The sequence below is a fragment of the Girardinichthys multiradiatus genome, chromosome 19 (genome assembly GCF_021462225.1).
Source record: "Girardinichthys multiradiatus isolate DD_20200921_A chromosome 19, DD_fGirMul_XY1, whole genome shotgun sequence".
In the NCBI taxonomy this organism is placed as follows: Eukaryota; Metazoa; Chordata; class Actinopteri; order Cyprinodontiformes; family Goodeidae; genus Girardinichthys; species Girardinichthys multiradiatus.
The window spans coordinates 5,347,003-5,364,058 of NC_061811.1; the positions used below are offsets into that span (position 1 = coordinate 5,347,003).

General features: G+C 41.2%; 1 protein-coding gene across 7 annotated transcripts in view; it reads right to left on the reverse strand.

The window, feature by feature from the left end:
• Nucleotides 1–17,056, reverse strand: part of LOC124855496 (sorting nexin-14-like) — a 46,955-nt gene that overhangs the window by 11,882 nt on the left and 18,017 nt on the right. For all 7 annotated transcript variants that reach the window (XM_047345406.1, XM_047345404.1, XM_047345403.1 and 4 more), the window contains 3 exons: nucleotides 13,082–13,268; nucleotides 12,544–12,627; nucleotides 12,199–12,299 (listed from right to left, as the gene is read on the reverse strand). In XM_047345406.1, the coding sequence (XP_047201362.1) occupies nucleotides 12,199–12,299; nucleotides 12,544–12,627; nucleotides 13,082–13,268 (372 nt within the window). The remainder of the gene's footprint in view (nucleotides 1–12,198; nucleotides 12,300–12,543; nucleotides 12,628–13,081; nucleotides 13,269–17,056) is intronic.

The window sequence follows — 17,056 nt, forward strand, 5'->3', positions numbered from 1 at the left end:
TTACTCTCAATTTTTAGATCAGTTTTCAGACCTTTTATCTGATTTAGTGTTAAATACAGATAAAGTTATTATAGTGGGGGATTTTAACATTCATGTAGACACTGAAAGTGATAGCCTAAATATAGCGTTTAATGCTATCTTAGACTCAATTGGCTTTGATCAAAACATTAACAAACCTACCCACCTTTGTCTTCATTCTCTGGACCTTGTGCTGACATATGGCATTGAGTGTAAAGACATAACAATATTTTCTCATAACCCTGTCCTGTCTGACCATTTTTTAATAACCTTTGAGTTTAATTTAACCGAGTACTCCACACCTGAAAGAAAATGTCATTATAGTAGATCATTATCAGGCGATGCTGTAACAACCTTTAAAGAATCTGTTTCACTTTTAATTTCCTCATTATCACTGAAAAGCACAGTGGAGGGCAATAATTCTGTTTCTGCCCCTTCACAAATTGATTCTTTTGTTCATAGTGTTTCTTCATCATTGCGTGATGCATTAGACGATGCAGCCCCCTTGAAAAAGAAGGTAATCATTAATAGGAGGCTAGCTCCTTGGTTTAATTCAGAGCTGCGTACTTTAAAGTACATCACCTAAAAGACATCACCGACCCACTCCTGGACCCCCTGCAGTTTGCCTACAGAGCCAACAGGTCTGTAGACGATGCAGTCAACCTAGCCCTTCACTTCATCCTCCGGCACCTGGACTAAACAGGAACCTATGCCAGGATCCTGTTTGTGGATTTCAGCTCTGCCTTCAACACCATCGTCCCAGTTCTGCTACAGGAGAAGCTCTCCCAGCTGAGTGTGCCCGACTCCACCTGCAGGTGGATCACTGACTTCCTGTCTGACAGGAAGCAGCGCGTGAGGCTGGGGAAGCACGTCTCTGACTCCCTGACCATCAGCACCGGTTCCCCCCAAGGCTGTGTTCTCTCTCCTCTGCTCTTCTCCCTGTACACCAACAGCTGCACCTCCAGTCACCAGTCTGTCAAGCTTCTGAAGTTTGCGGACGACACCACCCTGATCGGACTCATCTCTGATGGTGACGAGTCTACGTACAGATGGGAGGTGGACCATCTGTTGGACTGGTGCAGCCAGAACAACCTTGAGCTCAACGCTCTAAAGACAGTGGAGATGGTTGTGGACTTCAGGCAGAACCCAGCCCCACCTGCCCCCATCACCCTCTGTGACTCCACAATTGACACTGTGGAATCTTTCCGCTTCCTGGGAACCATCATCTCCCAGGATCTCAAGTGGGAGCCAAACATCAGCTCCCTCATCAAGAAAGCCCAGCAGAGGATGTTCTTCCTGCGGCAGCTGAAGAAATTCAACCTGCCAAAGACTATGATGGTGCACTTCTACACAGCCATCATTGAGTCCATCTTCACCTCCTCCATCACCATCTGGTACGCCGCTGCTACAGCCAAGGATAAGGGCAGGCTGCAGCATGTCATTCGGTCTGCTGAGAAGGTGATTGGCTGCCGTCTACTGTCACTCCAGGAACTGTACACCTCCAGGACCCTGAAGCGGGCAGGGAAGATTCTGGCTGATCCCTCCCACCCCGGTCACAGACTCTTTGAGACTCTCCCCTCTGGCAGGAGGCTGCGGTCCATCCGGACCAAAACCTCACGCCACAAGAACAGTTTTTTCCCATCTGCCACCAGCCTTGTTAACAAAGCCCGGAAACCACCCTGACACTCTCCCTTTCCCCCCCCTCTTTTTTTTTTGCTGACAGGACACCTGTAACCTGCAACTCTATGCGTTACATTAATGCTCAGCATGGACTCCTGCTTTACTTGCACAATGATCACCTGCACTGTTGTATTGCTCTTGCATCTTATACTGCTCTACATTTACTCTCACTCACTTAAAACTGTGCACATATATTTATATTATATTGTAGATATGTTTGTACTGTTTAATTTGTATTGTATTGCACCGACTACGCCAAAACAAATTCCTTGTATGTCCAAAAACGTACTTGGCAATAAAGCTTTTCTGATTCTGATTCTGATTCTGATGTTAGAAATTTGGAGAGAAAATGGCGCTCTACACACCTAGAGGATTCCTACTTAATCTGGAAAAATAGCCTACTGTTGTATAAAAAGACACTTTGCCAAGCTAGAACATCTTATTTCTTATCATTAATAGAAGAGAATAAGAATAATCCTAGGTTTCTCTTTAGTACAGTTGCAAAACTTACACAGAGTCATAGCTCTGTTGAGCCATCCATTCCCTTAGCTCTTAGCAGTCATGACTTTATGGGATTATTCTTAAATAAAATTGATTCTATTAAAAAGAAAATCTTTGACATACTCCCGAAGAAGATTACTTCATCCTCAGCAAGTGAGACAACATTGGAAATAACTGCAGAATCTGATTTGTGTTTGGACTGTTTTGATCCTGTGAAGCTTCCTGAGTTATCAGAAATATTAGCTTCATCTAAACCTTCAACTTGTATGTTAGACCCAATCCCAACCAAATTATTTAAGGAAGTGTTCCCTCTGATTACCAGCCCCATTCTAGATATAATTAATCTATCCTTAGTAAATGGATATGTACCACAAGCTTTTAAGGTAGCTATAATTAAACCTTTACTTAAGACACCTTCGCTTGATCGAGATGACTTGAAAAATTACAGACCTATATCCAATCTTCCATTCTTATCTAAAATTCTTGAGAAAATTGTTGCTAATCAAAGGTGTGAACATTTATACAGCAATGACCTGTTTGAAGAGTTTCAGTCAGGTTTCAGAGCTCATCATAGCACTGAAACAGCTCTGCTGAAAGTCACTAATGATATTCTTATGGCCTCAGATAATGGACTTGCGTCTGTACTGGTTCTGTTAGATCTCAGTGCTGCATTTGATCCAGTCGACCATAATATTATCTTAGAAAGGCTGGAATATGTTGTAGGGATCAGGGGAACAGCAATAGGCTGGTTTAAATCTTATCTGTCTGACAGATTCCAGTTTGTTCATGTAAATGATAAATCCTCTTTAAACTCCAGGGTTAATTGTGGAGTACCACAGGGCTCAGTACTTGGGCCAATTCTCTTTACTATATATATGCTTCCAATAGGTCAAATTATTAGGCAGCATGGGATAAATTTTCACTGTTACGCTGATGATACTCAGCTTTACTTATCCATAAATCCTGATGAGCCCAACCAGTTAGATAGACTACAAGCATGTCTTGAAGATATAAAAACTTGGCTGACGTTAAATGTTTTGCTTTTAAATTCAGAGAAGACAGAAGTTGTCGTCTTTGGACCGGAGTCTTTAAAAAAGAAACTGCTTAGTCGATCACTTAACCTGGATGGCATTAAATTGACCTCCGGTAATAAAGTAAAAAACCTTGGTGTTATTTTTGACCAGGACATGTCATTTAAGTCCCATACTAAACAGGTTTTTAGGATTTACTTCTTTCATCTCCGGAACATTGCCAAAATTAGAAATATCCTATCTCGCAGTGACGCTGAAAAACTAGTCCATGCATTTGTTACTTCAAAGCTGGACTATTGTAATTCTTTACTATCAGGATGTCCACAAAATGCAGTTAAAAGCCTTCAGCTGATTCAAAATGCTGCAGCAAGAGTTCTGATGAAAATTAAAAAGAGAGACCATATTTCTCCTATTTTAGCTTCCCTTCATTGGCTCCCTGTTAAATCCAGAATAGAATTTAAAATTCTCCTCCTCACATATAAAGCCCTTAATGATCTAGCTCCATCATACATCAGATATCTGATTGGTCCATACGTTCCTAACAGAGCACTTCGTTCTCAGACTGCAGGTTTACTGATGGTTTCTAGAGTCTCTAGAAGTAGAATGAGAGGCAGATCCTTTAGTTATCAGGCTCCTCTCCTGTGGAACCAGCTCCCAGCTTTAGTCCGTGAGGCAGACACCCTGTCTACTTTTAACGCTAGGCTTAAAACTTTCCTTTTTGATAAAGCTTATAGTTAGAGTGGCTTCCTTATTTTTACCTCCGTCTTCTTCCCTCCCTGTTGGCTGGAGTAAGGGGGAGTCAGGTTTAGCCTAAACCGGCTCAGTTATGGTTGAGGTGCAAACACACCCTCCATTTCTGCTACCTGCATGACCCCTTCTCTTTTCCAATGGTTATAATCAGTCTGACAGAGGGAGGTATCCCAATCCTTGTGGTTTTTAGTATAACAATGACCCTTTGTGAGGTTCCTTGAGACGACATTGTTGTAAATAAGCGCCGTTTAACTAAATAATCTGAACTGAAACTATCTGTGTAGTTATGCTGCTATAGGCTTAGGCTGCTGGAGGACATAATGACCACTTTCAACCTCTTCGCTACATTCTCGCACTACTCTCCAATTTTGCATTATTTGCTGTTATTTCAGCTTTTAACCTTGTTCTCTCTATTCTCTTCCTAGAAGCTACACCTGGACTGGCTCTGTGTCTGCCTGTGACACCTTTCTGGAGAGGGGAATCGTCCGAGCTTCTGCTGGCAACAATTTAATGCTCACCTTCTACCGATGATCCACATAACCCTGTCTTTTAGTGTTTAACCCTTTCTCTCTCCTAGACATGGAAATTGACTGAGCTTTTATTGTAACTAATTATATGTGCTCTCTTTCAGACTCTAACCTTGAAAACTGGCTCAGAGTTTATCTGTTCTTTCTTTCTAGGTGAAACGACTAAAGGAGCTACATTCATTAACATTTACTTTTCCTTCCCATAGAAAGTACTCCTGGATCAGTGCTTCTTTGTTCTCTTTGTGTCTCTGCTCTGTTCTCTCAAACCTCCAGTCGGTCGTGGCAGATGGCCGCTCACACTGAGCCTGGTTCTGGTTCTGCTGGAGGTTTCTTCCTGTTAAAAGGGAGTTTTTCCTCTCCGCTGTCGCTACATGCATGCTCAGTATGAGGGATTGCTGCAAAGTCAACGCCAGTGACTGTCCACTGTCTCTACATGCTCATCCGGGAGGAGTGAATGCTGCAAGTCACTGACTGGATGCAATCTGCTGGGTTTCCTTAGATAGAAAAACTTTTTATCCAATTTGAATAAATAACTGAATCTGACTGCACTGTTCAATTGTTAAGATTAATTGGAATGTATGTACCTGACTTTGTGAAGTGCCTTGAGACAACATGTGTTGTGAATTGGCGCTATATAAATAAAACTGAATTTAATTGAATTTAATCTTTTATAATTAAAATAATTTTTTTTGGTTATATTTAGTTTTCACTTGATGCTTTTAGGCCCGTGTTAATAACAAAGTCAAATATATTCCCTGGGGAGGAGGCAACTCCTTAGAACTGTTCTGACCCATTATGCGTCTCGGTAATGGGAGAATATTCCTTTTAAAAACTGGAGACTTCCTGGAGATCTGTACCTTCCTCCTAGCTTCTACTAGGAGAGCCCAGCTCCGAGCGGTCTGTTAGGGAGGGGTCTTCCGCAGTGAACTGCTGCTCACTGTGCACAGCAAGGTCCTTTACAGTGTCTGTTTCAAGGTGGAAAATCAAATTAACCTTTAACCCGAGCAGAAACGTTTACCAAGATGTTTTAGTTAATAGAATAAAAGTTTAAATAGAAGAATCAAAAGCAAATCTAAACTTATGGGGTTTTAACTTTGATTTAAAACAACTTAGGGATTCTGCATTTTTGCAGATTTCTGGAAGTGTCTTCCAGTCATTTGAGTTTATTTACTTCAGCATAACATAAATAGGTTTTGCCGATTCTGGTTTTGTTGTATGAATCATTCTGAATTTAGTCTGCTGTACCATATTTATCTAGCATGTCTGCTTAAAATTGGTCACTCTTGGAAATGAGACACTGTCTCAGAGGGATAAACCTGTAGAAATAAAAGAGAAATAAAAATAAAAAAAGAAATGTTTTGCGATGATCCTTCCAGTAGAAATAGTTTCAAATGGTTAGTTTCAGGAATGTGAGGGTGAATAAAAACAGATGAATGTGTTAGAAAATAGAGAGCCATCCACGGTCGAATTGTACAAAACAGAAGGCAGGTAGTGTTTTAAATGCATCATGGTGGGTTGGATTTAACATGTGGTTCAGACATGGACCCCTCCTCTTGTGAAGTGCAGGAGCATCTTACAGAAGCAAAACAGGGTTTAATGATTTATGGGTTTAAAACGGCGTTTAAAACATAAAGTTCAGTTTAAACAGATAAAAGCAGAACGGCAAGAGCTTCATACAATGTTTCTGCTGAATGTTATGTTAGAGATAGTTTGTAATTTCAGATTCAAAATAATTGATATTTACAGAGAAACACTTGAACAAGTGTTCATTCATGTCATTTCTGCAACTTGAATTGAACCCTTGAAGACAACCAAGATATCATCTTTTTAAAAATTTAAACTTTATAGAGAATCTTTTTCTAATATTTGCAAAACACAGACAGCTGGGATATATAGTGGCTTGGAAAGTATTAATATGTGCTGATTTTATCTCCTATTTTCTAACATTCAAACCACAAACTTACATATATGTTAATATATATTTGTTTACATGGCTTGATTTTATTTTTACGAATAAAAATGTGAAAGGTTGCATATATATTCAGTTCCCTTCACTCTGACAACCCAAAATCCAAAAATCTGAGCTGACAGGCTGAGAAAGGAGGAACTGCAGAGATCAACATCCCAGGATGGATAATATGTTGACTAGTCATGCACATCACAAATCTCGAATGAATTTTGTCACAAGCCATTTAGAGGACACAGCAAACATGTGGAAGAAGGTGCTCTGGTCAGATACGTCAGGTAGAAAACCTTACAATGCACATGACCCTAAACACACCATCTCCACTGTGAAATATGGTGGTGGCAGCATGATGCTGTTGGGATGCTTCTTTTCAGCAGAGACAGGAAACAAAACCCACTGGACGCCCAAAAAGACTTGTGACGGAGGTGGAGGTTTACCTTCCAGCAGGACAAAGACGCTAAACATACAGCCAGAGCTAAAATGGAATGGTTTTGATTAAAGCGTATTCAAGCGTATAACTAGAATTGCGCCGCTCAAGGTGGCAGCAGGTTGGAGTAGCTCTGTTACTTTTGATTCTGATTGATTCTTTTTTTAGGAACTCTTCATTTTGTGGTGGATACTTTTTTTTTTTTGGCCAACTGTCCTCTCCAGTGTCGAATGCTGTGCAGCTTGGAGGATTTTTCCTAATACTTTTCTACATTTGTTATGATGCGTTGACATGGCAACTGGGTTGTTTCTTACAACCGGAAGCAGCTGATTAATATCTCAAAAACTCAAATAATACTTCAACTACAACCCCAAATCCCTGATGAGTTAAAAAGGAGACGCCGTGGATGCAGAGCAGGAGCTAAGAGAAGAGAGAGAAGGAGGAAGTTCAAACCATCTCTTTCGTCGATTATAATGGCCAATGTGATTGTTGGGAAACAAGTTGTATGAACTCCAAGCCCTACAAAGGACCCAGCCAGAGTACCGGGCATGCAGTATTATGTGTTTTACTGAGACATGGCTGCAGGATCATATCCCCGACTCCAGTGTCTCTCTGCCGGGCTTTTTAACCATACGAGCAGACAGAGATTTAAAGGGGAGCAGCAAATGTGAAGGAGGTGGACTAGCAGTACTTGTGAACAACAGATGGTGTAATCCAGGACATGTAACTGTGAAGTGTCAACTCTGCAGTCCAGATATTGAACTGTTAGCAGTAAGTTTTCGTCCATATTATTTACCCAGAGAGTTCACCAGTGTTATTTTGGCAACGGTTTATGTTCCACCTTCCGCTGTTGCCGACACTGTATGTGATGCCATCAGCTCAGTTGTTGATAAGCTACAGACACAAAACCCCAATGCATTTGTGGCAATTTCTGATGATTTTAACCATGCTTCACTCTCTGCTACACTTCCAACGTTTCAACAGTTTATCAGCTGCTCTACCAGAGAAAACAAAACGTTGAATTTGTTTTATGCAAATGTCAAGGACTCATACATCTCTACAGCAAGACCTCCTCTAGGAAAATCAGATCACAATCTTGTTTTTCTCTGCTCAAAATATAAGCCCCTTGTTCAGAGGCAACCTGTAATAAAGAGGACTGTGAAAAAATGGTCACAGGAAGCTGAAGAAGCTCTGCAAGGTTGCTTTGAGGCTACAGACTGGAATGCACTGTGCCAGCCACATGGAGAGGACATCAATACCATGACTGAGTGTGTAACTGACTATATAAACTTCTGTGTAGATCACCAGAACTGTGAGATGCTTCCACAATAACAAACCCTGGATCACCAGTGACCCGAAGGACCTGCATAACAAGAAAAAAAGAGCCTTCAGAGAGGGAGACAGAGAATTATTGAGGAGTTTACAGAAGCAACTTAAAGTCAAGATAAGAGACAGCAAGGAGGTGTACAAGAAGAAGCTGGAGAGCAAGCTACAGCAAAACAATATCAGAGATGTGTGGACAGGGATGAAGATCACGGGCTTCAGGCAGAGGGATGATTGGACCGATGAAGGTCTGGACAGAGCCAATGAACTGAACACATTCTTCAATAGGTTCAGTTCAGAAACAAGATCAGCATCCTCCTCTCTTGCTCACAGCCAAACAGACATCCCACCTGCCTTTGACCCACAGCTGTCCAGTAACACCTCAAATCTTTTATCTTCCACCTCAGCACTAGACACCCTTCTGCTTCTACATGTTTGCCTTCAACCATATCAGAAGATGCTGATGCTTCCTTTGCTTCCCCCTTCCACCTGTGTGTCTCAAAGAGTCAGGTGAAGATGCAACTGGAGAGACTGAATCGGAACAAGGCTGCAGGTCCAGATCATGTCAGCCCTAGAGTCCTGAAGGGCTGTGCAGAGCAGCTCTGTGGGATTCTGAGGCACCTCTTCAACCTTAGCCTGGCCCAGAAGAAGGTTCCGGTGTTGTGGAAGACCTCCTGTCTTCTTCCGGTACCAAAGAAAACTCACCCATCAGTCCTCAATGACTATACAGGTCCTTCTCAAAAAATTAGCATATTGTGATAAAGTTCATTATTTTCTATAATGTAATGATGAAAATTTAACATTCATATATTTTAGATTCATTGCACACTAACTGAAATATTTCAGGTCTTTTATTGTCTTAATACGGATGATTTTGGCATACAGCTCATGAAAACCCAAAATTGCTATCTCACAAAATTTGCATATTTCATCCGACCAATAAAAGAAAAGTGTTTTTAATACAAACAACGTCAACCTTCAAATAATCATGTACAGTTATGCACTCAATACTTGGTCGGGAATCCTTTTGCAGAAATGACTGCTTCAATGCGGCGTGGCATGGAGGCAATCAGCCTGTGGCACTGCTGAGGTCTTATGGAGGCCCAGGATGCTTCGATAGCAGCCTTTAGCTCATCCAGAGTGTTGGGTCTTGAGTCTCTCAACGTTCTCTTCACAATATCCCACAGATTCTCTATGGGGTTCAGGTCAGGGGAGTTGGCAGGCCAATTGAGCACAGTGATACCATGGTCAGTAAACCATTTACCAGTGGTTTTGGCACTGTGAGCAGGTGCCAGGTCGTGCTGAAAAACGAAATCTTCATCTCCATAAAGCTTTTCAGCAGATGGAAGCATGAAGTGCTCCAAAATCTCCTGATAGCTAGCTGCATTGACCCTGCCCTTGATAAAACACAGTGGACCAACACCAGCAGCTGACACGGCACCCCAGACCATCACTGACTGTGGGTACTTGACACTGGACTTCTGGCATTTTGGCATTTCCTTCTCCCCAGTCTTCCTCCAGACTCTGGCACCTTGATTTCCGAATGACATGCAGAATTTGCTTTCATCCGAAAAAAGTACTGTGGACCACTGAGCAACAGTCCAGTGCTGCTTCTCTGTAGCCCAGGTCTGGGGAATGCGGTACCTGTAGCCCATTTCCTGCACACGCCTGTGCACGGTGGCTCTGGATGTTTCTACTCCAGACTCAGTCCACTGCTTCCGCAGGTCCCCCAAGGTCTGGAATCGGCCCTTCTCCACAATCTTCCTCAGGGTCCGGTCACCTCTTCTCGTTGTGCAGCGTTTTCGGACACACTTTTTCCTTCCCACAGACTTCCCACTGAGGTGCCTTGATACAGCACTCTGGGAACAGCCTATTTGTTCAGAAATTTCTTTCTGTGTCTTACCCTCTTGCTTGAGGGTGTCAATAGTGGCCTTCTGGACAGCAGTCAGGTCGGCAGTCTTACCCATGATTGGGGTTTTGAGTGATAAACCAGGCTGGGAGATTTAAAGGCCTCAGGAATCTTTTGCAGGTGTTTAGAGTTAACCCGTTGATTCAGATGATTAGGTTCATAGCTCGTTTAGAGACCCTTTTAATAATATGCTAATTTTGTGAGATAGGAATTTTGGGTTTTCATGAGCTGTATGCCAAAATCATCTGTATTAAGACGATAAAAGACCTGAAATATTTCAGTTAGTGTGCAATGAATCTAAAATATATGAATGTTAAATTTTCATCATGACATTATGGAAAATAATGAACTTTATCACAATATGCTAATTTTTTGAGAAGGACCTGTAGACCTGTTGCCCTGACATTCCACATCATGAAGGTCCTAGAGAGACTCCTGTTGGCCCACCTGAGTAAGGAAACAGTAAACCATCAGGACCCCCTTCAGTTTGCATATTGCTGTGGAGTTGGAGTTGAAGATGCCATCATACACCTGCTTCAACAAACCCACTGTCATCTGGACAAAGCCAGCAGCACTGTGAGGATCATGTTCTTTGATTTATCCAGTGCATTTAACACAATCCAACCTGATTTGATTTGTCAGAAACTCCAGAAGACTCAGGTGGAGGCCTCAACAATCTCCTGGATCAAAGACTACCTGACAAACAGACCACAGTTTGTGAGACTGAAGGGTTGTGAGGCTAACCAGGTAGTCAGCAGCACAGGAGCACCACAGGGGACTGTACTCTCACCATTCCTATTCACTCTGTACACCTCAGACCTCCAGTACAAGACAGACTCCTGTCATCTGCAGAAATACTCGGATGATTCTGCAGTTGTTGGTGGATCAGAGATGGACAAGAAGCTGAGTACAGGAAGGGGGTGGACCGCTTTGTGGCATGGTGTGGAAACAATCATCTCATTTTGAACGTTGACTAAAACAATGGAGATGATTGTAGATTTTAAGAGAAACACGAATAAGTCAAAAACTATTTCCATCATGGGAGAAAAAGTGGAGGTGGTGGAGGAGTATAAACACCTCGGTGTTCACCTGGACAACAGACTGGAGTGGAGATGCAACTGTGAAGCCGTCTACAAGAAGGGACAGAGCAGACTGTACTTCTTGAGGAAGCTTAGGTCCTTTTGTTGTTTGCAGCAAGATGCTGCATATCTTCTATCTTCTATAAGTCTGTTGTGGAGAGTGTGATCTCTTCTGCCATCATCTGCTGGGGAAGCAGCTTCAGAGCCAGGGACTTAAAAAAGCTCAACAAGCTGATAAAGAAGGCTGGCTCTGTTCTGGAGACTCCTCTGGAACCTCTGGAGATCATTGTGGAAAGACGGATTCTTCATAAAATGAAGAACATTATGGAGAACTCTGAGCATCCTCTTCATGAGGCTGTCCTACAACAACAGAGTGTCTTCAGTCAGAGGCTTCTTCAGATCTGCTGTAAGACGGAGCGCTACCGGAGATCTTTCCTGCCCAGAGCCATCAGCATCTACAACGGCTCTTTGAAGAAACCTTCATAATATGAGCTATAACAACATTTAATTTCCCTTTGGGATTAATAAAGTATTTTTGAATTGAATTGAATGTGTTAGAATGACCTAGTCAAAGCATCAGACCTTAATATAACTGAGAATCTGTAGCAAGACGTGAAAACTGATGTTCACAGAAGCTCTCCTCCCAGGCTGGCTGAGCTTGAGCTGAGAAATGGTTAACGAATTCAGCCTCTAGATGTCTAATACTAATAGAGCCATACAACAAAAGGAGGTTCAACCAAGTAATGGCTCAGGGGGTTGAATACAGATGCATGCCACACTTTTCAGATTTTGAAATTTGAAAACAATAGATTATTTTCCTTCCACTATTTTGTGGTCCATGACATAAAATCCCCCCAAATACACTGAAGGTTGTGGTTATAATGTGACCAAATGTGAAAAAAGTTCAAGGGGTGTGAATACTTTTATGAGGAACTGTCAAATGTTATAACCCCAGTTTCAGTTTCTTGTTCTACAACAAGCATCTACCTGAAGGTACTCCTCGAACTCCTCCCGCTTGGATGTTAGAAACTCATAATTCTTTGGACCAATTATTCTCTTTGAGGGCAACTGAGCATCTGGAAATGAACCTTTAAAGAGTAAAAAAGTCTGTTAGAAAGGCTAAAAAAGGTAAATAATAGGAAACTAAATAGTACAACAGATAAATAAAATCTCAGTGATTTAGGTTTACTTCTGTGTAATAATATGAAAATCTTCCACAGAGCAACTGGCCAAATTTCTTTAAAAATATTACTCCAAATGATCTCAAACAGACATAAAACACATGAAATGTTCTGATGTGCAAACTGAAGCAACAATAAGTAGAAAACCAACCGTGAAACTCGGTGAGCTTTGATTCCAGGACATAAAACTCCAGATACCTCCTGTAGACTGACCAGTGCTCAGTATCATGACCCACTATTGGAAAGCAAATATGAAAATTCAATCAATTAGGTGAGATATTTTTAATCACTGTCTATATAAATTTTATTGTTTAAATGTGTTGGCTTTGTAAAGGACATTAATTTTTTTGTTTTTTAATTAATGCGATTTAAGGAAATATATTTAAAATAACTATGAAATAATGAACCCTCTAATGATTGTCATAGATCTTTTTGTTGCACTTATTTTTACTGGATTGATGAAAACAAGCAACTGAGTTATCCTTGTTGCAAAAATGCTTAAGTTATTTGGCTCAATGGTAAATGTCTTCCCCCTCTCTCAAAAAATAACAAAAATAAAGGCCACTAGTGGTGCAAAACCCAATCTTTAAAGAAAATATGTATTTTTTTAATTTACAGAACAAGAAAGAGAAATGTCAGTGGATCATGGACACAACATCCTGATCCTTATAGGGCATGTACGAGTTTACCTGCTTTCCTGTCATTGCGCTCCACATCGATACAGAAGACCGGAATCCTCTCTCTCTTCACATCGTCATCGTAGAAATCGATGTACGGGATCGTGATGTTCCAGGCAGTGAGGTTTCGAGGGGTGCTGGGCGTGGACGCCGCCTCCATGGGGGAGTCATCCTCCACTACCATCATGGCTTCCTCCACCTTAAATGAGAGGAAATGAGGGAGATTATAATAAGCAGTATGTTACGGCCATCTTGTAATGATACTCCATACTTTTCCAGACTGGGTCAGAACGCTGAGACTAAAACCTGAAATATTTACTGGGTGGTAAACTTAAAACACAGAAGGCTAATTTTCTTTACTCACATACGCCCCCAGGTGGCAGTGATATGACTGCCTGTAATTATGAAAATGTAGCTTATTTTTTAAATATTTTATATTTACATTTTCTCTTGTATGTGGAACACTGGCAGGATGAATAACAGAGATCTATTAGGTCAAGCTAAAATAAAACCCTTCTAAGAACCTGACAACCCAGGGTTCAGACCAGGAAGCAGAGTCGTAGTTTAACACTCCTCTCTACAGCTTCTGTACTGCTACCCACCCATTACCCTATTAAGACAGTGGCCAAAATTTAATAGATTAAAAAATAATCTAAAACGAGGAAATCAGGAAAATCTCCTCGAATTACTGGGCGAGGAGGAGGAGTAGCAACCATCCTTCAGCCCCATTTATTGACTAGTCCCAGACCAATCAATAGCTACAACTCTTTTGAATATTTAATCCTTAGTTTTCCTCATCCAAATTGCGAAGCACTAAAACCACTTCTGTTTGTTGTTTTGTACCGTCCACCAGGCCCTTACTCTCAATTTTTAGATCGGTTTTCAGACCTTTTATTTGATTTAGTGTTAAATACAGATAAGGTTATTATAGTGGGGGATTTTAACATTCATGTTGACACTGAAAGTGATAGCCTAAATATAGCCTTTAATGCTATCTTAGACTCAATTGGCTTTGCTCAAAACATTAACAAACCTACCCACCTTTGTCTTCATTCTCTGGACCTTGTGCTGACATATGGCATTGAGTGCAAAGACATAACAATATTTTCTCATAACCCTGTCCTGTCTGACCATTTCTTAATAACCTTTGAGTTTAATTTAACCAAGTATTCCACACCTGAAAGAAAATGTCATTATAGTAGATCATTATCAGACAATGCTGTAACAACCTTTAAAGAATCTGTTCCACTTTTGATTTCCTCATTATCACAGGAAAACACAGTGGAGGGCAATAATTTTGTTTCTTCTCCTTCACAAATTGATTTTCTTGTTCATAGTGTTACTTCATCATTGCATGGTGCATTAGACAATGCAGCCCCCTTGAAAAAGAAGGTAATTATTCATAGGAGGCAGGCTCCCTGGTTTAATTCAGAGCTGCGTACCTTAAAGCACAATGTTAGAAAATTGGAGAGAAAATGGCGCTCTACACACCTAGAGGATTCCTACTTAATCTGGAAAAATAGCCTACTGTTGTATAAAAAGACACTTCGCCAAGCTAGAACAGCTTATTTCTCATCATTAATAGAAGAGAACAAGAATAATCCTACATTTCTCTTTAGTACAGTTGCTAAACTTACACAGAGTCATAGCTCTGTTGAACCATCCATTCCCTTAGCTCTTAGCAGCCATGACTTTATGGGATTATTCTTAAATAAAATTGATTCTATTAAAAAGAAAATCTTTGACATACTCCGAAGATGATTACTTCATCCTCATCAACTGAGACAACATTGGAAGTAACTGTAGAACCTGATCTGTGTTTGGACTGTTTTGATCCTGTGAAGCTTCCTGAGTTATCAGAAATATTAGCTTCATCTAAACCTTCAACTTGTATGTTAGACTCAATCCCAACCAAATTATTTAAGGAAGTGTTCCCTCTGATTACCAGCCCCATTCTAGATATAATTAATCTATCCTTAGTAAATGGATATGTACCACGAGCTTTTAAGGTAGCTATAATTAAACCTTCACTTAAGACACATTCGCTTGATCGAGATGACTTGAAAAATTACAGACCTATATCCAATCTTCCATTCTTATCTAAGATTCTTGAGAAAATAGTTGCTAATCAAATGTGTGAGCATTTATACAGCAATGACCTGTTTGAAGAGTTTCAGTCAGGTTTCAGAGCTCATCATAGCACTGAAACAGCTCTGCTGAAAGTCACTAATGATATTCTTATCGTCTCAGATAATGGACTTGTGTCTGTGCTGGTTCTGTTAGATCTCAGTGCTGCATTTGATACAGTTGACCATAATATTCTCTTAGAAAGGCTGGAATATGCTGTAGGGATCAGGGGAACAGCGCTAGGCTGGTTTAAATCTTATCTGGCCAACAGATTCCAGTTTGTTCATGTAAATGATAAATCATCTTTAAACTCCAGGGTTAATTGTGGAGTACCACGGGGTTCAGTACTTGGGCCAATTCTCTTTACTATATATATGCTTCCAATAGGTAAAATTATCAGGCAGCATAGGATATACAGGTCCTTCTCAAAATATTAGCATATTGTGTTAAAGTTAATTATTTTCCATAATGTCATGATGAAAATTTAACATTCATATATTTTAGATTCATTGCACACTAACTGAAATATTTCAGGTCTTTTATTGTCTTAATACGGATGATTTTGGCATACAGCTCATGAAAACCCAAAATTCCTATCTCACAAAATTTGCATATTATTAAAAGGGTCTCTAAACGAGCTATGAACCTAATCATCTGAATCAACGAGTTAACTCTAAACACCTGCAAAAGATTCCTGAGGCCTTTAAAACTCCCAGCCTGGTTCATCACTCAAAACCCCAATCATGGGTAAGACTGCCGACCTGACTGCTGTCCAGAAGGCCACTATTGACACCCTCAAGCAAGAAGGTAAGACACAGAAAGAAATTTCTGAACGAATAGGCTGTTCCCAGAGTGCTGTATCAAGGCACCTCAGTGGGAAGTCTGTGGGAAGGAAACAGTGTGGCAGAAAACGCTGCACAACGAGAAGAGGTGACCGGACCCTGAGGAAGATTGTGGAGAAGGGCCGATTCCAGACCTTGGGGGACCTGCGGAAGCAGTGGACTGAGTCTGGAGTAGAAACATCCAGAGCCACCGTGCACAGGCGTGTGCAGGAAATGGGCTACAGGTGCCGCATTCCCCAGGTCAAGCCACTTTTGAACCAGAAACAGCGGCAGAAGCGCCTGACCTGGGCTACAGAGAAGCAGCACTGGATTGTTGCTCAGTGGTCCAAAGTACTTTTTTCGGATGAAACCAAATTCTGCATGTCATTCGGAAATCAAGGTGCCAGAGTCTGGAGGAAGACTGGGGAGAAGGAAATGCCAAAATGCCAGAAGTCCAGTGTCAAGTACCCACAGTCAGTGATGGTCTGGGGTGCCGTGTCAGCTGCTGGTGTTGGTCCACTGTGTTTTATCAAGGGCATGGTCAATGCAGCTAGCTATCAGGAGATTTTGGAGCACTTCATGCTTCCATCTGCTGAAAAGCTTTATGAAAATGAAGATTTCATTTTTCAGCACGACCTGGCACCTGCTCACAGTGCCAACACCACTGGTAAATGGTTTACTGACCATGGTATCACTGTGCTCAATTGGCCTGCCAACTCTCCTGACCTGAACCCCATAGAGAATCTGTGGGATATTGTGAAGAGAACGTTGAGAGACTCAAGACCCAACACTCTGGATGAGCTAAAGGCCGCTATCGAAGCATCCTGGGCCTCCATAAGACCTCAGCAGTGCCACAGGATGATTGCCTCCATGCCACGCCGCATTGAAGCAGTCATTTCTGCAAAAGGATTCCCGACCAAGTATTGAGTGCATAACTGTACATGATTATTTGAAGGTTGACGTTTTTTGTATTAAAAACACTTTTCTTTTATTGGTCGGATGAAATATGCTAATTTTGTGAGATAGGAATTTTGGGTTT